The sequence below is a fragment of the Mus caroli genome, chromosome 13 (genome assembly GCF_900094665.2).
Source record: "Mus caroli chromosome 13, CAROLI_EIJ_v1.1, whole genome shotgun sequence".
Classification (NCBI taxonomy): domain Eukaryota; kingdom Metazoa; phylum Chordata; class Mammalia; order Rodentia; family Muridae; genus Mus; species Mus caroli.
In genome coordinates this window covers 110,085,145-110,109,266 of record NC_034582.1, presented here as the reverse complement: position 1 = coordinate 110,109,266, position 24,122 = coordinate 110,085,145, and the positions used below count along the sequence as shown (strand labels likewise).

General features: G+C 39.2%; 1 protein-coding gene across 2 annotated transcripts in view; it reads left to right on the top strand.

Moving 5' to 3' along the window:
• The window catches only part of Parp8 (poly(ADP-ribose) polymerase family member 8), a 176,479-nt gene that overhangs the window by 113,029 nt on the left and 39,328 nt on the right, over nt 1-24,122 (top strand). For both annotated transcript variants that reach the window (XM_021180032.2, XM_029468348.1), the window contains 5 exons: nt 5,991-6,051; nt 6,468-6,558; nt 14,578-14,644; nt 21,704-21,829; nt 22,287-22,845. In XM_021180032.2, coding sequence (XP_021035691.1) covers nt 5,991-6,051; nt 6,468-6,558; nt 14,578-14,644; nt 21,704-21,829; nt 22,287-22,845 — 904 coding nt within the window. The remainder of the gene's footprint in view (nt 1-5,990; nt 6,052-6,467; nt 6,559-14,577; nt 14,645-21,703; nt 21,830-22,286; nt 22,846-24,122) is intronic.

Here is a 24,122-nt window from a genome sequence, read left to right as displayed (position 1 = left end):
AGAGAGAGAGAGAGAGAGAGAGAGAGAGAGAGAGAGAGAGAGAGAGAGAGAGAGAGAGAGAGACATGCCACGCTGTGGAGTTTCAGATGCCACAGGAAGGGGTGTGTTTATTCCTAAATCTTCTCAAAATAGCACTGCCCCTTGGTTGAAAGCAGAAACAATTAAGTAACAGTAAACATTTATTTCCCAAGAACCTATGGTAGAATTGTATATATAAAAATAGATGGTTTTTTGATAGTTAATAAGTGAAAGTTAGATATCTAAAATGTTTTTACAATAAACCTGTTCACAGATAATTTAAATCAAGTTGTTGTAACTATTGCAACAGAATAATTAACAAACTGGTTTTATAGAGAAAGGAAAATCAGCATAGTCTAATATAGAGTACATATTAAATACATGTAAATATATATTTGAGTACCTTGTGAGCATTTCCTTTCTTGGGGGGGACCTTATTTCTGCTTACACTATATAGTCCATCATTGAAGGCTGCCGGGGCAGGAATGCAAGGAAGGAGTGGAGTGGCAAGAACTGGTGCTGAAGACACTGAGCAATGCTACTCTCTGCCTTGCTCTCCAAGGCTTCCATGTGCCTGCCTTTCTCCCCTCCCTCCCTCCCTCTTTCCCTCCCTCCCTCCCTTTGTTGTTGAGACCAGTTATTCAGGCACAGAAGAAATCTCTCGATAACTAGGTCATCCCATCTGGACAAACTGTAATCATGCTTAGTCTCTCAATGGAAAACATGAAATTACTAGCATTATGTGAAAAGGGCATCAGCACAGAAATGAGATTGCATATGTACAGTGCCATTCATGGATTCTGAATTATGACATACAAACAAACACCCCTGTGCCCATCTTCCGAGATAAGCCCTGACAGCACTGTTAATCGCCTCATTAAGGTTGTACTCCGCCATGGTGAAGCCGAGTACCTGTACCATCTCACTTCCTTTAAAAAGTCAGTGTCATAAATAGAGAAGAAACGAAGTTTTTACTTAAAAACACTTTAAGAAATCATACATGGAATAATAATTATCTTAATTGTCATAATGAATGGTTTTAAAATTAACCATGCCACTGGCTGATTGGTCTTGTCTATTGGCTTCTTTAAGCTACTTACAGAGAATCTTTCATGGATTAGAGTTTTGTGTTAAGTCTGTATCTTTCCTCCCTGACTCTTAGTCACAGTCTTCAAGCTAAGGCAAACTCACATATTCTACTAATGGAATTATAAAGAGGAGAGGAAGAGGAGATGCGGTGATGGCGAAGAAAGAGGAAGTAGTGCCCTTGATAGATTGCCCATTTTGATTGCAAGTAGTTCTAATCCCTTAGATAGCAGTTAAATAAATGTTGAGAGTCTCAAATAAGTCACTCCATGCATTTGACTTCATAATCACAGAAATTATGGCTAGGAGAACACAAGTATACAGAAATTTCTTTCCAAGGAAACGTTCTGTCTGTATTTATGGTGCAAAAGAATCAAATGCATCACAAGAGTTTTATTTGTTTCACACTTGTTAGACTTTAATTGCAACCATTTAAATGCATGATTTTGAAAAACAACACAGAAAGAGCTAATCATATTGAAGAAGAGAAATAACAAGAAATGTCTTTTATGTACCATACATGAAGGTTAGAGGGAGATTTAAGCAAAAGTCGTGATGCCTGGTATCTTAATTAGGGTTTCTATTGCTATGACAAAGCATCATGATCGTAAAGCAAGTTGGGGAGGAAAGGATTTATTTGGCTTACACTTCCATATCACTGTTCATCATTGAAGTGGGTCAGGACAGCAAATCAAGCCGAGCAAGCTCTAGGAGGAAGGAGCTGGTGCAGAGGCCATGGAGGAGTGATGCTCACTGGCTTGCTACTGCTAGTTGGCTACTGCTCTTTTATAGAACCCAAGACCACCAATCCAAGGATGGCATCACCCTCAATGGACTGGGCCATACCCCATTAATCACTAAGAAATTGCCCTACAGCTGGGTCTTAGGGAGTTATTTTCTCAGTTGAGGTTCCCTCTATTTCCCCGATAACTCTAGTTTTGTGTCACGTTAATATAAGGCAAGCCAACACATCTGTCCAGGTGTGGAGACTCCTGACTGCAATCTCACAGTAGGAAGATGAATCAGGAGAGCTATGTGTTTGAAACCAGCCTGGCCATGTAGTAAGAATGTCTCTCAAGAAAAATGCTCTCTGATGATGCTGTGTTAATTTTGTACATGTTATCTATTTCTACTGCAATAATACTGTCACCATTATGAATACTGGCCAGGTATGTGTTTTTATAAAATGTATACCTTCCTAAATAAAATGATCTTAAAATGGAAACTGTGTTAACACAAACATTCTTTGATGCCTGAGAGGTTAAGGTAGAGGAGATCTTCTTACGGAACATTTACAAAACACCATGGAAACTAAGATGATATGAGAAAAGGACATATGCCTGTGGTCATTTGCCTGTTTGGTCTAAGGGTCACCTTGGAGGTATTGATTCTTTCCTCCCACCAATGGATCCTAGGGATCAAGCTCATGTCAGGCTTGGTTGCAGGATCTTCATCCAGTGAGCTGGCTGTAGAAGCTGACAGCTCATGCCAAACAGGAGAGAGAGAGAGAGAGAGAGAGAGAGAGAGAGAGAGAGAGAGAGAGAATGAGAATTTGAAATCATATTAAACACTTTAAGTCTAATACCTCCAATGACATACCTCTTCCCGCAGACCTACATGGCCTAAGCCTTCCCAAAGAGCATTGCCAAGTGGGGACCAAGTATCCCTGAGCACAGTGGTCCCCAAACTTCCTAATCCTGCAGCCCATTAACACAGTTCCTCATCTCATGTTTTGGTGACCCCCCCCAATCATAACGTTAATATTTTGCTACTTTATAACTGTAATTTTCTGTTATTAATCATAATATAAATATCAGGGCTGAGACCCCCCCCCATGAAAAAGTTGTTCCTCCCCCAAGTTGAGAACCACTGAGCTAGACTATGGGGATATCCCCTTCAACACAGCACACATGTAGCTGCATCGAATGGCTTTTTACAAGTATAGCTTGGCATCTATGATATTCATGAACCATTTGTCTGTGCTCAGAGTGATTAAATTATGCGCTTTGAGCCTGTTTCTAATACACAATAAAGTACAAATGGATTTTGCTTTTTCAAAGCAGTTGCAGAAAAGAAGTAGAAGAAAGAAAATTAAGTGTGTAGCAAAACATGTTCTCCCTGAACATACCTAACATACTTGTTTTCTTGATAATCACAGAACATTTTCTGTACCCAGGACTTAGAGGCATGAAGAAAATGTATTCATTTGATCCTTATTTTTGTCACGTTTGATGTGTAATTTCATATAAAATATGCACCATTTTTTTTGTGAAGAACATGGATGTTATGATGATGTCATTTAAAAAAGTCCATTTTTGTGTCAATAATTAGTTCTCAAAATGTTAGCATGAAAAACTTAAAATATATTTCCTAAGAAATTTTAAAAAATGTGCTCCATGGTAGAACATACTTTTTCAGGAGAATAGTTAAAAGGTTAAATTATTAGATTTACCTTTATACTTCTTTGTTTATGGAAACAAAAATTACCAAAGGATCCTGCAGGGTTCTTTTATTTATTAGGCTATACAAATTATGTAAGTTAAACCATATGACCAGTCATAAATTTTAAACTCACAAGCCTTTAAACATGCCATAGTCATATACTATATTGTACCATTGTTAATGTGTATGATACACAACAATTGTACTGAGTGTCTGCTTTGTGTATTACACACTACACACAGGCTTGGATTTGGGTGTGTGTCGATAAACATCCCACAGACTTTTTAAGTTGTTTGATAGCTTCATATATCCATCTAATGAATTTTAGTTATTTCCATTCTCTTTCTTCATTCCGTCCCTCTTCCACTAGAAGCTATTTCAACAGGTACCCTTACTGCATTGATGTCTTTGTGTGTGTGGCCCACTGCATTCAGTAAGAGTCACTGGCCCGAGTGTAGGTAGGAGGTAATGTAGTGTAATCCATTAACTTTGCAGTTTTCCACTTACCTGTTTATCAATGTCTTCACTAATATTAATGTTAAATTGTTTAGTTCACAAGGATCTGATGGTATCGTTCACTGATCTTTAAACTGGTATTCATTATAAAATGAAATAAAGTGGCTATTGGCTATTGGGCCAGTTTAATTCTTGTATAAATGACTGACAAATTTTGCTATCCTAGTAGTATTCTATCAAGTTGCCACGGAGCTGTAATGTGTTGTTACTTTATAAGATATAGGCAAATACAGTGAAAATGCTAATGGTTTCTGTAATATTTCTGGATCCACCCTCTTTATCCCTACCTCAATTCTCTCTCCCTTCTTCCCTTTTCGTCCCCTTCTTTCTCATATAACCCAGGGTTTCAGGATGGGTTTCATGTATGGTTAGTAAACACTCTGCAGGTTTACCTATCTCTCCAGCTCTTGCTTAGTGGACATTAAATCATCACATGTATATAGAATGCTGAGGAATTCTCTTCCAGTTATGAGCTAGATTTAGGTATTGTATAGTCTATAATTTTGGTTGTTTTCATATTTTATCCCTGATCCTTTATGCTAATTCATAACTTCAGAATAATTGTGTTACTATATAAATATATAGACACATGTGAAGAATATTGAAACTGTTATTTTTTGTTTTCATTCACGCACACACTTGGCATACATAAATTCAGGAGTTTCTGGGTCCATGGTACCAAATAGTGACAGTTCCCTGAGCCACAGTATTCCTCCCTATGTGACGGCACCAGATTCACCAACCACTCAGAGGAAAATCTAATTTCGTTAAATTAAAAACTATGCTGCATGCTCTACAAAAGTTGGTTTTCTTTTATTTTTTTCCTGTTTGTTTTCTCAAGGCAAGGTTTCTCTGTGTAGCCCTGGCTGTCCTGGAACTCACTCTGTAGACCAGGCTGGCCTCAAACTCAGAAATTCACCTGCCTCTGCCTCCCAAGTGCTGGGATTATAGGAGTGGGTCACCACAGCCTGACAAAAGTTGGTTTGCATAATGCCTTCCTATGGCCCAGGGATGCAGCTCATGGGCAGACTGCTGAACTAGCATATGCATAAAATGAAAGACGGGCACCAAGATAATCCTAAATTGAATTTGTATAATGCCTCCATGTGGGTCACCCTATCACTGCTTAGTCGCCTGTCACGTGTTAGACTCAGGCTAAGATACTCTTTTTTTTTTTTTTTTTTTAATTAGATACTTTCTTCATTTACATTTCTAATGCTAGCCAGAAAGTCCCCTATACCCTCCCCCACCCTGCTCCCCAACCCACCCAGTCCTGCTTCCTGGCCCTGGCATTCCCCTGTACTGGGGTATATAACATTTGCAATACCAAGGTGATGGCCAACTAGGCCATCTTCTGCTACATATGCAGCTAGAGACACGAGCTCTGGGGGTACTGGTTAGTTCATATTGTTATTCCTCCTATAGGATTGCAGACCCCTTTAGCTCCTTGGGTACTTTCTCTAGCTCCTCCATTGGGGTCTCTGTGTACTCTTAATACAGTGCCGTGCGTAACAGCACTTGGACCATGGGACAAGCCACCCATGTTCGAGGCAGAAGAAGAATCCATTATCATTTTATTGTGTGTCCCCCTTACCTCCTTCTATCAGAAACTGCTTTCTTGCAGTTAAGATCAGTTCCTTTTTCTCTGAGTGGTTGGTGATACTGGAGCAGTCACAAAAGGGAGACTACTGCACTATTTGGTACCATGAACCAAGCAACTCTTGAATTGTGTGTGTGTGTGTGTGTGTGTGTGTGTGCGTGTGTATTCTGTGGTAGGTGAAAAAATGGTAAATTAGTTTATTCATATCCAAGGTCACTTCTGTCCTTAAAAGTCAGTAATGAGAATTAGTGACTACACTTCTAATTAAAATAACCAGTCATGTACTATTAGGGAAAATGAAAGCACTCATGTTCATCTTTGCTTTCAGGGAATATGGAGCTATCGATGATGTAGATATTGACCTGCACATTGATGTCAGCTTTCTGGATGTAAGTATCAGTTTCTGTGACTGGCACATTTCATGTGCATTTTATCTTTATTGAAAGGAACTCAGTTTTGGATTATTTTATAGCACCATTTCATACTGTTGGTGTTAAAGTGATTTATGAAGACTGATCAATGAAGCTGAGATAATAGATCTTTCTCACTGTTTTCCATATATTGTAAAATGTCTGTTTTAATTATAGCACTTCATTATATAATTTCTCCTTTTTATTGTCATATATAAAGGCAAAATGAATGAATGTTTTGGCCTTCTTTTCACAAAATATTGCTTTTTGAAATAATTCTTAGACCTTTATATTGTATATATTCCATTATCCTAAGTTTAAAATTTGGGTATTATTATTTCTTTATTTAGATGTCTAAAAGAAGCTGAACTTATTCTCTCAATATATTTGTGCAGGAGGAGATTGCTGTGGCCTGGGAAGTGATTCGAACAGAACCTATTATTGTCCGACTACATTGCTCTCTTACACAGTATTTAAACGGCCCAGGTTAGTCTTATTTCTCCATTGTTTTGAAGGTTAACTGTGTACTGTGGAAAATAGATGTTCATTTGATAATTCTGAATGTGTTAAGCATCTTGATAACTGTGTGGGCTCTGTGCTCAGCAAGATGATTTATCACCTATATAATTATGGAAATTGCATAGATAATGCTGAACTGAAGAGTCTTGAACAGTTTCTGTAAGAAAAACAAAATGAGACCTCAGAGGCTTGGAGCAGGGATGTGTTGGACTGACCTTAGGTTTGGTTATTTCATTTCCCTGTTCATCCCACCCATGACTCCCAGGAATTTACGTAGAAAACCATAACAAGCAGAGGTTATGGAAGCGCGTTTCCTCTTTGGATTCCTATGGGACAGTGCTGCTCTATTCAACTGATGGTTATTAAAAGCAAGGTATTCTACCACAAGCATATTTTGCCCAAACACAACAGAGGGCTAAAATGTTTTCCTGTCAGTGAATGTGTACATGCACAGACACACAGACACACACACACAGACACAGACACAGACACACACACACACAGACACACACACACACTCACTCACTCACTCACTCACTCACTCACTCACTCACTCACTCACACCATACTCCAATTTCATCTGCTTAGATTAATCTAGTTAGTTACTGCCGTAATTGTCTTAAGACTTTGTTCCTCATGGGCTTTCTTTGGGTTCACTTGGGGTTGGCTGCAGTGCTCCCCACCCCACTGGTTTTTAGTCATGTGGGATATGAAGCTGGAGGGTTTAAATGTCTCTCCAAGCTGGAAACACATCATGCTGCATTACTGACTAACAGTTGATCCGGGGATCAGCTTGCCTGCACCTATGTTAGTGACTAGAGTCTACCTCACACTTGATATGTATGTCTAGGTCTTTAAGCTTCTTTCACCGTGATGGATAAAGTCCAAAAATCATGTTTCTGGACTCAAGGTGTACCTGCTTAATTTTATCCTGACAGTGGTTCAAAGACAATGGTCTCTTAGGTCTGACCTTTGAAAAAATATTTAAATTGGGAATAAAATTGAGTTACTTAATTTCACTGAAGCACTAGCTTTATGAGATGAAGTGGTCTGTATCCCTATAATCTTAACATGTGTATCAATCACATATATCTATTGTCTTTCATATTATGTATCATTTCTATCATTCTTTTATTCCTAATATCCACAGACTTGGTTTTTTGCAACTCTGTTATCTACTATGCCCAGTGATTTATTTTATAATTCAATGTTGGACACTACATATTCAGTTAGTCTGTGTCCTCAGCTGACCCCACAGTATACCCTGAGGACCATCCAGGTTTTTGTTTTGTTTTTTATCTACTCTGTGTCATTTTGAATATTAACTGAGATCATCAGTCAGTGATTGTCCAAGATTTGCCCTCTTAGCTATGATTCTTCAGTTTATCCAGCAGGAGCTGAAATGCTCTTCACAACTTAGTGTGTTTTGTAACTTTTTATTTATTTTTTTCTCTCTCAATAAGCGTTGGAAAGGAAAACAGTGTGGTAGTGACTTATATCCTGAAGTTCTGACAGCTGGAGAGGCGAGCTGGGAATCGATTGCTACCATACCCTGGCTCCCTGACACCCTTTACCAGCCTTGTTCCCCTTTCCTTACATCATCTCCCTGGTCCTGCACAGCTATTGCTACTAGCTCACAGACACTAAGGGGACCGTATTAAGACAGTCTATTTCCTTACATATGTGCCCCTCAACCTTACAATTTGAATGTGACTAGTATGAGAACACTGTCCTACATAAAGCTCTGATAAGAAGTCCCTGCTTGCATCCTACTGACAGGGGAGAGCCAAAGGGGAGACACCTCGTTTTATGACCCTACCGTGTTCTCTCTCGATCATGTCCTCTGCTTTGCTTACTGGGTTTACTGGGGTCTCCTGAGAGCAAGTCTTAATAAGTGTTTGTCCCAGATCCTTGCTTCGGGTCTCCAGAAGATTGTGACTTGTAGCTGCTCTTTTTGGCAGTGTGAACCTGGGAGGTTGGTCTCCTGCAATAACCAACTTTATTCAGGGAATTGCACAATTTAAATTCTGAGGGTTAAGCAAGGTCACGTCAGCAAAGCTTACTTGAGACCAAGTTGTATACAGTCAGGAGGGCATGGTCACATTAGTTGAGGCTGTATCTAGTCACAAGGACAACTTGAGCTTGGAACCATCATTCCGAATGGTGATAAGGGGTAAGATGAAGGGTGACCTATAGGACTTGCCCTGGGAAGGGCACAAAATCACATCTCAGGAACAGCCTATGTAATGGAGGAACAGGGATTACAACACTGTGGTCTTATTTACTTGGAGTCTCCTCCCTAGGTCTGAGATGTCTCCTCATATAGCTTTATTCTTGGATGATGTTGTACCATCAACTCAACATGGGTAGGGCAGGAGAGGAACCAACAGCCAGGAAACCGGGCGGGGCTGAGCTGGCTCTTCATGGTCAAGTCTTTACTGCCTGTATGTACTTCCTTTGCCCATTGTGTGAGATGCCTTTAGATTTTCACACCCTCTCTCACAGGGTGGGCATTTGGAGCCAGCGAGCAGGATCCTGGAAGTTAGCTTAGACTTGTTTGTTAGTTTGTTTGTTTGTTTTTAATAGTAAAGTTTTCTTCAACTTTCTTATATTGCTCCATTTTCCTGTGGTTGAGCCCCTTTCCTCATAGTTCTCTAGCACACTATTTAAATTGTAAGTTGTTCAGTTTTTCCTTACATAGCTATCTTACTAGTAAATTCCTCCATTGGTACTACTTTCTTATTAAAACCTTGGGGAGAATTTGATTTAAAATGGACCATGATGCATACATATATATGAGTAGACACAGAGACACTGTGTCTGAAAGGAGACAACCAATTTTTCCAGGAAAAAAAAATTAAGGTTTATCCTAACTTACAATTTTGATTATTGCAAACAGGTAAAATGATGGAAAAAATCTTTTTGTTATTAAATTTTAATAAGTAGGTAATTTTATACTATTTTCAATAATTACAGTATTTTTTTCTGAATTTTCTATATGCATGCAATGTGCCTTGATCAAATCCACTCCCTTCTAATTCCTTCCCTCCATTCTCCCTTGATGAAGGTCACAGGCATTTTCTCCCCCTTCTCCCCCCACACACCCTATCTCTCTCCTTTATAAACCTTCTGAAGTCACTCAGTGCTATAGCTAGTTGCTAGTTGAAGGCCATCTACTGGAGTTTGAGTAGTCTCTCAAATTCCTGAAGAAGACTCACTCTTCCACTCTCTCTCTCACAGTAGCCATCAGTGACCACTAGATTCTGAGTTGGGAGGCAGAGTGAGTCTCTTCCATCCAGTCTGGTATTTTGGCTGACTTGGTACCGGGCATTTAGTCACAGCTGCTGTGGATTACAGACCTACCATGTCTAGAAAGCATCATTTTGCTGTCTGACCAGGACCTCTGGCTGTTACAATCTTTCTGCCCACTCTTCTGAGATGGTCCCTTCCCCTCAGGTGGTAGGAGTGTGATATAAATGAGATGGTATTTCTTGAGGGGTGTTTTGTAGTTTGCCTTTAAGGCATCAACATTTATAGTAAAGGGAACTTGTAAAAGTTTGTGACTAATCCAAGATTTAGAGTGACCTACTTAGGAGTTCTTTTTGAAAAGCATTTTCTTCTGTGTTCTAGGAATGTACGACTAGCACTAATTTGAAGTACACTATTTACTTGGGGGGCTAATCTGACTGAGAGTAAAATTAATAGAAGAAACAGGACACATGTTTTATAGTTTGAAATTAAAGATAAGGAAAATTTTTATTGTATATGCTTTAAACACAATTAAGCTTGTTACAGTAATAAGTATTACTTAGAATTCTTGATCCGTAAGTACAGTTCCTGATTAGAGGCACAAGCCCTCATTAGTTGGAAACGTTGAACATCTGCCATTAGTAAACTTTTTTTTTAAATAACTCACTATTGGTATATCTACACCTGTGCTTGCTTGATCAGAGTGTTAGGATAATTTCCACTTGTTTTATGCAGCCTTCCGGTTGCAAAGAAAATTATATGAAGTAAGAACATTTTATTAACTTTTATATTATTTTAATGTGAGAATTCATCTCTCTTTCTGTCAAGTTCTACTTCTTTTCCATCTTGAATAAATCTTGTGTGGAATCTGGGAGAATAGATTCTGGGAGAATTTCATTCTTCCTTTTCCCTCCCATGTGAAGACTTTACTCCTCAGAAAGGTGTACAGGACAACAGCCTGGTAGTCTTTGAAGTCCCTTTTCACTTTTGACAGTTTCATACATGTGTTTTCATCCCCCATTATCCTCTCTTACTCCTTGCCTCTTCTGCTGAAGTCTTTCTTCTTCACAGCAACCCCACTCCTATGTTGATGTTCTGTCTGTGACTGTGTGTGTGTATGTGTGTGTGTGTGTCTCCCACTGAGTTTAATTATGGTTGTTTGGATGAGCATGAGTACAGTGTTATTTATTGGAATATAGGCAACTTATCAGTAACTATATCACTGAAGAAAAATTAACTTGCCTGTAGGCCAGTGATTCTCAACCTTCCTAAATGCTGTAACCCCAATTCCTCATGTTGTGGTGACCCCCCCTACCATAAAATTATTTTTGTTACTACTTCAAAACAGTAATTTTGCTTCAGTTATGAATTATAATTAAGTATCTGATATGAAGATAGTCTTAGGTGACCCCTGTGCAAAAAGATCATTTGACCCCCCCCCCAAGGGGCCATGACCCACAGGTTGAGAACCCCCGCTGTAGACACTGCAGGTTAAGGCCTCCTGAACATGGTCCCAGGGTGATGGATCCTATGCAGCTAACCAGCACATAGATCACAGGAGAGGTCCTGAGTTCGGCACCAAGTCGTGTCCTGTGAACTCATAGCACTCTTCCCTGCTGTGTTCTTCCCACCCAATTTTTGGTCATGTTTCCTGAGTGTTTGGAGTACTGCCATAGACATTCTGTTTATGAATGATCACTTCACAGTGGTGGATACCTGTATTTTTATAAGAGAATATTTGTCACAGTTTGTTTTTTCATTAATCATTTTATTTGTTTATATTTAAAATGGTTTTCCCCTTCCCAGTTATCCTTCCACATCCCCTCCTCCCTCTCCCCCTTCCCCTTTGCCTCCAGGGGGGTGCTCCTCCGCCCACACACCTACTCCCTTCGCCTTCTTTGTCCTGCTCTTTTGATGAAGCACATTATTTTAGAAGAGTTTATCCACAATTACTGGCTTACTCACACTTTATAGTTCAGAATAATTTTCAACTCATGATTACTGGTTTTCAGGAAGTTATTAAGTTTTTAAAACATTGTTAAAATGCGTTTAGATAAAATGCTTTTAGAGCTCCTGAAAACTAAAGATAGTGTGGAGTTTCTCTGTCCCCTCTGTGCTGTTTCCTTGACTTGTTTATATTATTTCATTAAAAGGAATCACTTATGGTTAATTACATTCATTTTAACAGTATTAGTCATTTTATCACTTGAGCTTTGGAATTTTTTTAAAGTAGTGTTTCATGAGCTGTTTTGGTGTGCTCTAAAGTTTTTAGGTCATTTAGACTGTATTGCTGCTGACTGAGTGAGTCAAAATGTGTTATTTATAGTTCCCTTAAAAATTAATCATTTTGTTAAAGCATGGACACTCATTGTCTAGTCTTTTATGCAATGACTAAGACTTTAAATTTTGGTTATTAGTTTTTAGAATTACTTATAATATATGCTGGTAAACATCATTACCAAATATCGCCATTTCCCTTCTCTATGTATGTCTTCTCCCCTGAATGATTTTAATTCTTCCAGTGTCTTTGGACCTTGCTATTGCCTTAAGAGGGCCCCTAATGAAGGAGCTAAAGAAAGTGCCCAAGGAACTAAAGGAGTCTGCAACCCGATAGGAGGAACAACAATATGAACTAATCAGTATCCCCCAGAGCTGTGTCTCTAGTTGCATATATAGCAGAGGATTGCCTAGTTGGCCATCAATGGGAGGAGAAGCCCATGGTATTGCGAAGATCATATGCCCCAGTACAGAGGAATGCCAGGGCCAGGAAGCAGGAGGTTGGGGAGCAGGGTCGGGGGAGGGTATAGGAGGCTTTTGGGGATAGCATTTGAAATGTAAATGAAGAAAATATCTAATAAAAAAAAAAGAGTAGGCCAAGGCCCTTGACGTTTCTCTCCCTTCTTTTCTTCGTCATTTTTATTTCTGCTCATGAGAAAAATCTAATGTTTGAAATCTTGGGGAAGAACACAACCTAGTCCCTTTCTTCTCCTTTAAAGATTTATTCTCATTTTATGTGTGTTGTGCCTGCATGTATGTCTGTGCACAGTGTCTGTGTCTGGTGCACTCAAGGCTGGAAGAGAGTATCCAATCTCTTGCACCAGGAGTTAGAGACACTTATGAGCCATGTTGTGGCTGGGAACTGAATTGGTTCCTCTGATGGAGCAGTAAGCTCAGAGCCATCTCTCTAGCTACTTTTTTTTTGTTTGTTTGTTTGTTCGTTTTTAATCCTATTCTTTGAAAAAATATTGTATGCAAATTTCAGGATTTTTTTCTTTTAATGCAGTGACTTCTTGTTTGGGACACATGAGATTGGACTGATGATCACAGTGTCCTTCGCTTATAAGTATGTTAGAGCATCTTTAAGATGGACCTCATGGGTGTCTGGGGAATGACGTGCGGCCACCCTGAGTAGGGCAGCGTGGACTAAGAACTGTGAAACGTGTGTGAATGAGCGTGGCATCCCAGCCCTTACTTTTAATGGCACATTGGGTACCCATGCGGTGTCACACTGTGATTTGTGCATGAGTTTCCCTCCACTTTTGTGTAATCACACAATTCTATTTCCTTTCTGTCCCCTTCCATTTTTTTCCTCCCAGAAAATTCTCATCGGGAAACTTTTTTTTTTTTCCAATCTGGAAAAATTAAACAACACCCTTGACTTCAAATTCCCTTTCAGCTGCTCTTGTAGCGCTGTTTTCCTGACTGTCAGATTTTATTATTAGATCTTTCTCTGATCACTGCGTTGCTTCTTTCCTCTCTTAAAATCCACAAGGACAGGGTTATGGGCCATCACTTCACCCACAAATCAACATTTACTGTGGCTTCATATTGCTGAATGCCATGTGACCAGTTCTGAGTACTCATCTTAACTTTGCATCTTAATTGATAATCTGTTGTTTCACCTTTTTTGAAAGCATTTTATGAATGTTCGTTCAGCAAGTGTTCTGGAGTCTCCACCCTCCGGGCTGTCCTGTGTCAGGCTTCTTTGCTGGATGCCTGTGCACTCACGCATGCACAACTAGGAGGCCAAACTGAGGGAGGAGACAGTTTTACATATGTGTATACAATGGCTGTTTCAGATTCACAGCTCTGATTCATATTTCTACTCGAATGCCCTCTATCTTTTCTTGATCATTTTCATCCTTCCTCTCAAATACCAAATTAACATTTCAATTTTGAAATATTTAAAATCAAATAATCATTTTCACTTCTTTAAATAATGATTTAAGGGTAAGTCACTAATTTTGAGAGTTATTGAATTGTGTGTATACAATGTGTGTAAATATGAATGTACATGTACATATATAGATATACATGTATATAATGAAATATGAACATCAAGAAACTGTACAGTAAAAAATATATCTGTGCTTTATCTTCATTTCCTGCTGTTTAAAAAACTAGTATTATATATTAACATGTTTCACTTACAGTTTCAGAATGTTACTTGTACTGTCTGAAGTGTGGTTACTAAAACTATTGCTTATTTTGAGGTTCCTTTTCATATTCCTATGTACAACATAGACAGATATTTGCATTAATATGCAACCTGCAATGGTCTTATATTTCACACTTATGTAACTTAAACAATGTCGCAAAGAACGGTGTCCATCCTTCCTGTGTGTGTGTGCGTGTATGTGTGTGTGTCTGCACATGTGCACTAATAACAACTCCGTCATTTTGTGCATGAGTCTCAAGTCAGTATTTAACTCTGTCCCTCCCCCCTCCCCTTTTCAGTGCCCACGGTTGATGTCTTTCAGATTTCGACAAAAGAGCGGTTTGGATTGGGACATCAACTAAAAAAGTAAGTTTGCTGAGGAGTGAAAAAATGAATTTCTTTTCAAGATTCTCATTTTGCTCTTTTGTTCTGTTTCTGTTCTCCTACATCTCTTTCAAGTGAGTCTCTGGGGTTGGAGCATCATCTTGACACAGAGAACTGTATCAGTGATTCTGTTCTTTGAGCTCACTTTCCAGCTTCCAGGGCCCTTCTGTCTTCCTTCCACACACCACACTCTACCCTTCTTGCTCAGGTGGACCAAGGGTCTCGGTCTCTGGTGTGTCCCACAGAAGGAGCAAAGGCAGGCAGATGGGGAGGAGCAGGAGAGACTTCTCCTTTGGGGGTCACCTTGAGGTGGTTTGTTGTTTGAGTTCGTGTTTTCCATCTTGCTGGGCTGTTCAGCATTTTGTATCTGCCCCTTCCCAACACTGAATATGCAGTTTCTGCTACTTGTTCCTTTGGCCTGGAGAAGACAGCAGGTTAATACCTACTGACTCTGAGCCATTGCTACTTCCCACATATGCTTTGAATCATTCCTTTGTGAGTTAGTTCTCCCTTTCTTTCTTGTTCCTTTACCTAATAGTATCTTTCTTAGTTATTTTTATTGCTGGGATGTGACATCATGGCCACAGCAACTAAACATCTAATTGGGGCTGGCTTATAGCTTTAGAGGCTTAGTTTATTATCATCAAGGTGGGAAGAAGCATGGTGGTTCCCAGGCAGACAGGGAGCAGAGAGTTCTACATCTTGATCAGCAGGCAGAGAAGGAGGCTACATACCACACTGGGCTGAGCATCTGAGACCTCAGAGCCCAGTGACACACTTCCTCCAAGAAGGCCACAACTCATAATAGTGCCATTCCCTATGAGCCAAGCATTCAAACACATAAGCCTATTGGAGCAGTTCTTATTCAAGCAACCACAGTATCTCAGTTTATCTTTATCTTTTTTAAAAAAATGGACATGGTTGTCTCAAAACATGGTGTGCATAGAATTTATTTGAATAGGCCAATACATTCTTTAATACTATCATTATTAGCATTTATGGCGTACCGTTTCTGTCATCACTGAGATTCTGGCATAATTTGGTATCATTAATAAAAATGAAGTTGAAATAAATGGTGACCTGTTGGGGATGTTGAGAAAAGATAAAGCAAGCTTTTTTTTTTTTTTTTTTGGTCCTCCCCCACAGAGACTTACTGAAAAGGCTTTTAGCTCTAATTCACATTTATTTTATTATTTTTAAGTTTGCTTTACCTAAAACCTTGTTTCTTATTTGTTTGTTTTCATAAAAAAAAGGGGGGGGGAGCACTCTTGGTAGAGCTGAATGAAAGGGCATCGTATCTTTGAGTAGAGAAAGAGCAATGGTGAGCTACAGAGTGCAGAGTTGACCTTTCAGCCTTTCTCCAGTCAGGTGCATACGGCCACATGTGAAGGCTAGATCACAGGTGGGACAAGCAAGTCTTTGTGGATCTTGAGAGCCTGTGGTTTGACTGAAGGAAATAACTATACTGTCCAAATGGTATCCTTTGCTGACCTTCCATAGCACAGAACTATATTTAGATAGGATTGAGATGAGCCTCAGCTTTCTATCAAAAGGCACCAGACTCCCTACCTACCTCAGTAGTCTTTGACAACGCATACCGATTACACACATTATTGGGATAGCACATAGTGATTCTAACACACGTTCAGCATATTTATATTTTCAGCATCACATCTCTGTGATGAAACTATTCCAAATCTTCCAGCTTTATGAAGAACACAGACAACATTCTTACCTGTGATCACGGTGCTGAGCAACAGCACACAGAACTAATTTCAATCTCCTTGTGACTTAGTGCTCATTGCTCTACCTTCCTGCCACCCACCTCTGCCCTGTCTCCAGCCTCCGATCACCGTTCTATTCTACAATACTTGCCTGTTTAGTTTGTGTACAGGAGTGAGATCAACAGTTTTAGATCCTACGTAGAGATGAGAGCATGTTTTCTTTGCCTGGTTTCTGTTACTTAATATGACCCCCAGTTCCATCCATGCTGTTTGCAAATGGCAGGATTCTGTTATTTTTGTCCTTGTCCTGCTTCACTGTTTTGATTTCTTTGAGATAGAGTCTTACTGTGTAGCCCAGGCTCCACCCTCCAGTGTCAGTCTCCCAAGTGCTGGACTTACAGGTCTGCACTGCCACCCCCAAGCCCTTAGCTTGTTTCCATCTTAGGTCTGTGTTGAGTAGTGCTGCAGCAGATATAACTGTGCAAAGGTTCTTCTCTACACATTCTTTTTGCTTGGATAAATACTGGTGGGATTGCTAGAGCATGTGCTAATTCTGTTTTAATTGAGGAAATCACATTCTATTTCAATAGTGACTATCTAGACCAATAGTGACTATCTAGACTATAGTGACTATCTATCTATCTATCTATCTATCTATCTATCTATCTATCTATCTATCTATCTTCCTGTCTGTCTGTCTGTCTGTCTTTAAGTGTGTGTCTGTGTGTGTGTGTTCATTCTCTTCCAACTTCATGTGGGTCCTAAGGTTGTCAGACTTCACAGCAAGCATTTTGCCGGCTGAACCATCTCATGGGTCCCCATCATGGTCGTCTTAATTTAACCAAGACCATGGGCTCCCTTTTGTGCCCATTTTCACCCCCACTTCCTTCCTTCTATCTTTAGATAAGAGAAACAAGTAAACAAACAAAACACAAAACAAAACAAAAAAATCCAAAAACCCTGACTGAAAATATTGACATATACCCCAGTTAACCATGGCCAAAATATAAATAATAAGTTCTGTACTTGTCAAAATTTTAGCTCTTAAATGTGTTAGAATTCTTGAAGGACTATTTATTCTTTCCAGTCCATAAACTTGATTTACTAAGAGCCCATTAGATCTGGTGCACTAATGCAGTGGCTTAGATCCTTGATCAGGATGCAGCCCACGTCTTTCTCCTTCAGTTTAATGAATTTTCATTTTCATCCTATGCCAGCAGTTATTGAGTAATGTTCTAAAGGAAAACACTATTAAAAGTCCCTGTGCCAGCTCCCTTTTCTCTGGTGCCGGAAGTCTTCTGTGATGTCTGGCCCTGTTCATATCTTAGGTCTCTAGGATTGTCATCAGCTTTTATGACACTATATCAAGGTATCCTTGTGGAGATATGAATTATGCATGGCTGTATTTGAAAGAGGAGGAAACTTCTCTTTTAGCGGCTCAGATGTTGAGTCTAGATGCTCACACAAATGTAGAATCAAATAATTAACCCTTAACATGTGGGATTCTGTGTCTCTAAAGCTAAATTTAATTTACAAGGGGTGTTTAGTATAATATAGTATGCAATTTTCTCTTTCAAAGACTCGTGGGATATCTTTACATCTCTGTGCTGGAATTAGTGAGGCTTCTCCAGGGCAATTGGTGTCTCTTTTCAGATGGACTTTATTTTTTACATGAATCCCCCCACCCCCGGCTTACTCACCCTGTAGAGGAGCATGGGGCTAATTGGTGTCTCTTTTCAGATGGACTTTATTTCTTACATGAATTCCCCCACCCCCGGCTTACTCACCCTGTAGAGGAGCATGGGGCTAACTTTACATTATGTTGCTTTGGACAAATTTTGGATTGACTGTTGTTGTTGCTTGTGGGATGGTGTTCATCAAAACAAGATAAGAACTAAAATAACACAAAAGTGTCAGAATAAACAATGTTCTGCCTATAGCATCTTATGAGAGTATCACATGAGTTTGGACAAAGGAACAGTGTCTATAGCTGTAAGCCTGAGAACATAAAGAATGTATGCTGTGGTTTGTGCTTAAAAGATGCATGTGTATTACGTAACATTTTCTGTTCATAGCTCCATCTTGGTGGTTAATGTTTTAGGAAATACTACTTGCTTCTATGAATGAATTTTAATTATGTAGCTAATTTGATAGTTGGGTTAGATTATTTTCCATGTTTTCATGTTGAATTTCTGTCCAGTATATGATTAAGTTTTTTAAATTGTAAGTGTTTTTGTCTGTGGTTCTTCTGGTCCTATCTAGTCAAAATAATATCATTTGAGGTTTTTTGTCTCATCTTCATGGTAGTTCATAAGAGTCAAAGCGGTTATTTTACCTAAAATATATTCAAGGAGGCTATTTTGGAATTTAGGCTACTTATGATTTCGATAGATTTTTATTAAGTGCATAACCACAGTCAGTGTTTTCTGAGATCCTTGATCCTGCTGTTTTCAGGCACCAGGACCGAGTGCTTAGCATCTATCGCTGCCCTTCCAAACACTGACAAAGATTCCGTCACTTACTCTCCACGGTAACTTTGTGACACACAGGAGCTATTATCATTTTGCCACAGTGATGAAACTGAGGCCTGGAGCATACAAGTAGTTTCTTAAACGCTAGACAGCCAGCAAATGCTAGAGTTTGGGTCTATTTCTAGTTCAGTCCTTCTGAGTCACGTGCTATCTGTCATGTAAATATAAGCACCCTATTGCCATGCATATGTTGAGGAATGTTTTTGGCATTGAGTGAATATTGTGTGAGTGTTGAGTCAACCAAAGAGTTTAAGAGAGAATACTTAAATATTGTTCATGTCTGACCTGACATAGAAGTTGTGATCCATGGAATGAGGTGTCTGCCATTAATGGTTGACTGTATCAGTGATAGTGGGAAGAGCACCAAAGCCGTGCATGATTTTATCCCTACTTGATCAAAGATAAATTCTGTTTATGAGAATTTAGTGTGGGAGAAATTGGTGTGGGTCTTCTTTGGCCTCATTACATATAAAATGCAAATGTAGAATTAGGTAACAGTTCCTAATTTGTGAAGTTCTACATTAATAGAAATTCAGTTTACACATGAACTGTTTGGCCCCAAATTTAAACCAACACAATTAGAACAGTTTTACCAGATGGTATTTGCTGAAGCTGGCCATGGCTGACAGTGACAGTATAATACTACTCGTATGTGTTGTTCTTCTGAAATCCACAGAAGGCAAATCATGATGTTGCCTCTATATATTCTCCTCCTGCCCCCGCTCTGTCTATCAAGACAACCCTGAACTTTTGATCAGAAAGTAGCTGAGACACCACTTGTCTAATTGTTCTACATTTAGTAAATACTTAAATCTTCTATAGCTCTGTGTTATGAGAAGGTGATCATTATACACATGTGGTCATAGATATACACTACACACACAAACACACACATTTGCATGCACTTTAGATCAGCACTGACATTAACTGCTTTACAAGAAGCAGCTGTCTCCCTTTATATCCAAGGACAACCAGGACTCATTGCACATTTAAGAGATGCCAATGTTAGCTGGTAAGGCCACACTTTGGAATAACAGTATAACCTGAAAGTGAGAGATATTTTGGCCATTTAACCTGTTAAATTCTTGGGTTCCAATTAGCTTACCCAGCGTGTACTTTGTAGCCTTCTTAGGTCATAGAAACAGGAACTTTCTTCAGCATAGGAAGAAAAGAATCTGAATCCAATTGGTAAAAAAAAGTGGCTCCATTGAGTTTTCTTTTTATCAAGGAGAAAGAACGATCATGATGCTGCACTCATCTTTCTGAAATTTCAAGTAAGAAAACAGTCTTCAGATATTAAATAAAAAACAGAATAAAAGAGATGCCCTGCTCTTAAGCTCCAAGGCAAATGTCCTGTGCAGTTAGCATCACAGCATCAGAGAACACAGTTTATCCTCCTTTTTTCACCACTTCTGCTCCCCTAAGGGTGCCAGACCATTCCTCCACGACTCTTCTGAACACATCACAGATAGCAGGAGGAAGGCTACCAGAGTAAGAAATGCTGAAATGGACTAGTTGAGACATGAAGGATGTTGAGGAATTTTGGTAATTGTCTTCTTGCTAAGACTCACATTTTCCCCACTGAACAGATGCCTTATTCGAATGTATGGAATAATTACTATTTTCTGGAATTAAGAGGAAAATTTTCATGTACAGGATTCCATTTTAGTCCCTGGCACAGTCTAGCTGATAAACAAATACTGGCATGAATTTTCTCTCCTAGAAGCAGTTTATAGAAATAACAAAAGAACATGACAACCAGGCTTGAAGGGATTTTTTGAAAGAAAACAAAAATGTTGAATGTATAATGTGTATAATATATAATTGTGATGTTTCACATGTGCATAGATATCATCGTCATGGGATCCTTCTGCCCTGTGGCTGGGAGGGTGGGCTCATAGCCTCAGCCTCAGGTCCTTTGCAGATACTTGCTGTCAGAGTCCATAGAACTGTTTTCCATGAAGAACCAAGGAACCAGATGGTGTGGAAAATTCTGAAGCTAGGAATTACTAAATTCCAGCTTTATGATAATAACTAAGACATTTTAGGAATATGCATTTTTTCCAAAAAGTGTATGTAGAGCGAATGGGCTGAGTTTGATGACTATATACATTTTTACAATGTCTATCGCTCCACACAGTTTTACAATCTGGTTTTCTTTTCCATGAAGAAAAGGCACAGGTGGAACAAAGAAGTAAAACTTGGAGTCACTTCAAATAATTCACATAAAAGTTATCAATCCTGGGGACTGCTCTCAGGATTCTCTTCAAATCCTTTGCTTCATAAATTCTCCAACAATTTGAGGAATTAAATTATGGTAGTATTTTGTTCTAATTTATTAGTAAGTAGGTTTCTTAATCTCTTCTTGATATAAGTCATCATAAAAAAAGTCATGGTAATTTCTTATATTCTGGCTTCTTTCATATGAAAATTCTTTCACAACTCAAACTTAGCCTTTTACTTATGACTATGTTATATATCCTCGATAATGTTTTCTCAGTGCAGTATATATCTATTGATGCACACCTTAATGATGGGGATGGTAGCACACACCTTTAATCCCAGTATTAAAAAGGCAGAGTGTCTGTGAACCCTGGGAATTCAAGTCCATCCTGGCTCTTGTATCAAGTTGCAGACCAGGGATACACAGTGTTTTCAAAGCAAAATAGCAACAACCTCCCTCCCCCCCCCCTGATCAATTGGCCAACCATCTAACTAACAAAACTGGAAGTCCTTGTTCAGGTGCCATTGGAACTATGCTAACAGTACTGCCTTTGCGTTGACAGAATCATGCAGACGTTTGTTTCTCAGCAGTGGAAACAGAGCAAAGAAAAGTCCAATTGCCCACATGGTAAGAAGCTGTCAGAGAAGAAGGTGAAGTCACCTCTGCATTTGTTTTCTACCCTGCGCAGGTTGGTAACAGGCATCTTCATCCTTGTCTCAGTGCAGAGCCCCCATAGAGTCGGTCTTCCCCTAGCTTAGAAGTATTCTTTCTTGCTAACTGGCTATTTTGTTTATGACTTCCAAGAAAAGACTGGAGTTACAGGTGCCCCATCTAAAACATAGATGGGCATTTGTCTGTTTTAGTTGATATTGGAAAATGTAGTAAATTAGATTTTCTTTTAAAATAAAATAGAGATGTCTCCAAAAATTAGTCCCTTCTGGGGTTTTTGTCTAGGTCAGAGGGAGAAGCCAGGCTGCGATCTTCTTGTGCTTATCAGCAAAGATGTGGTTTAATTCCTGTGATCCGTTCTGCACCCAAAGCAGGGTGTTAGTTGATGGAATAGCCAACATTTGTCCGGTGGTTGAGCTGGGGCCCTAAGGTTAGGTCCACTATTTCCCCTGTGTTAATTGTTGCTCATCTCCAAGGTCGCCCAGCTATCCTCCCCCTGGTTGTGGCAAAAGCAAATCCAAACTGAAACCTGAACAAGACGGCATCTCCAAAACACACAAGCTGCTGCGGAGGACTTGCTCCAGTACTGTCAAAGCCGATGATATGTGTGCCAAGTCGCACAGGACCTTCGGGCGCTCGCTGTCCAGCGACCCCAGGGCCGAGCAGGCGATGTCCACCATTAAATCGCACAAACTTTTGGGCCGGCCCTGCCCCTCAGCCGGCAAGCAGGAGGACTGCCTCACACTGAAGTCCCATAAGTTATTGACTCGATCTTGTTCTGGAGACCCACGATGTGAGCACAACACCAACTTGAAGCCCCACAAACTGCTAAGCAGATCTTACTCCAGTAATCTCAGAATGGAAGAGTTATATGGGCTGAAAAATCACAAATTGCTCAGCAAGTCTTACTCCAGTGCCCCCAAGTCATCGAAAATGGAGCATTTCAAGGAACCCAACGCAGAGGGCAGGAGGCTCTCGCTTACCTCAGGGCTTATTGGTATTTTAACACCATCATCGTCTTCTTCCCAGCCTCCTGTGCGTAAACACTTTCATCTTGCCTTCTTACATGTAGCTAAGGGGCAAGAGATTTGTTTGAATTTTCTTATAAGACCTGGGAGAGGCAAGAAGCAAGACACATGCTATTTGTTTTGATTTTAAATTTGCTGTGTTTTTCCTTTGGAAATATTATTTTTTTGTGTACCCAGTATTTACAGCTGGCCCAGAAAAGTTAGTATGAGTTCTGAAAAAAAATGTAATTATTGATTTGCATTTTGGTTCATATTCCTATCACTGAATACTACTAAAAATTGAAGGAATTCAATTAGATTTACAAAGCTTTTAATATTTATTGAGTAGGCCATGTAGTCTTCTCATCTCATGAGTGGTGGAGGACACTTTTCTCATAATTAAGAATAATATTCTAGTTATATATTAGAGAATTTTGTCTGTGAACACTGTGATCAGTGACAGAGTCCAAGAGTCTCATACAAAGTTTTTCTCGATGACCATTCTGTGCTAATGCAGTTTCGGGGTCAGTGTGGGTTCAGTGGATGACTGTGTGGTTGGCCTTACACAAAATTGACCTATCCAGTGATTAACATTATAGCCAACTTCTGACAGACTTAAATTATACATGTAGTTACATAATAATGGTTGATGAAAGTTTTGTTTGCTCTTTTAAATATGTGTATCTCGTGTGTGTCGTTTTAATGATTCATAGGGATACACCCAGCCATATATAAGTTGACAAGAATAAGAGATTGCTTTTAGGAAGTCATTCTTACAAAGACTTTCCCCTACAACTGAATCACAGCTACTACTGTAAAATTATACTTGTATTAGGAAACCTTGACAATCTTTATAATTTTATATGAATTTTATTTTAAAAGTCCATTTAAAGGCATGCTTTTGCAGCATGGGGAAAATTTTGTCAGTCAAGTACACAAGGATTGTTTTCCATGATAGTTTCACTGAGGAAGGTAATTTCCAGTAGTTTGTCAAAGAAACTGCATTTATTTTTTCATGTTCTTAGCCCAAGAAGAGACTGAGTACTGGAACCTTTGCTAGTAGCTGTATAATTTTCCTTAAAGGAATCATTGCAAGTGATAAGATTTAAATATTCTAATGAGGGTATAGACTTTTTGGGGTTAGCAATAGAATAAATTAACTTTCTTTGCATGTAATGATGACAGCCATTCCTACTAAAAGATGAAAAATTAAGAACATCATTTTGTTTAGGCAAAGTTGCAGATTATGCAACTGTGACAGAATTAGTAAAGAATTTTAACATTTCGATAATATACTATCTGACA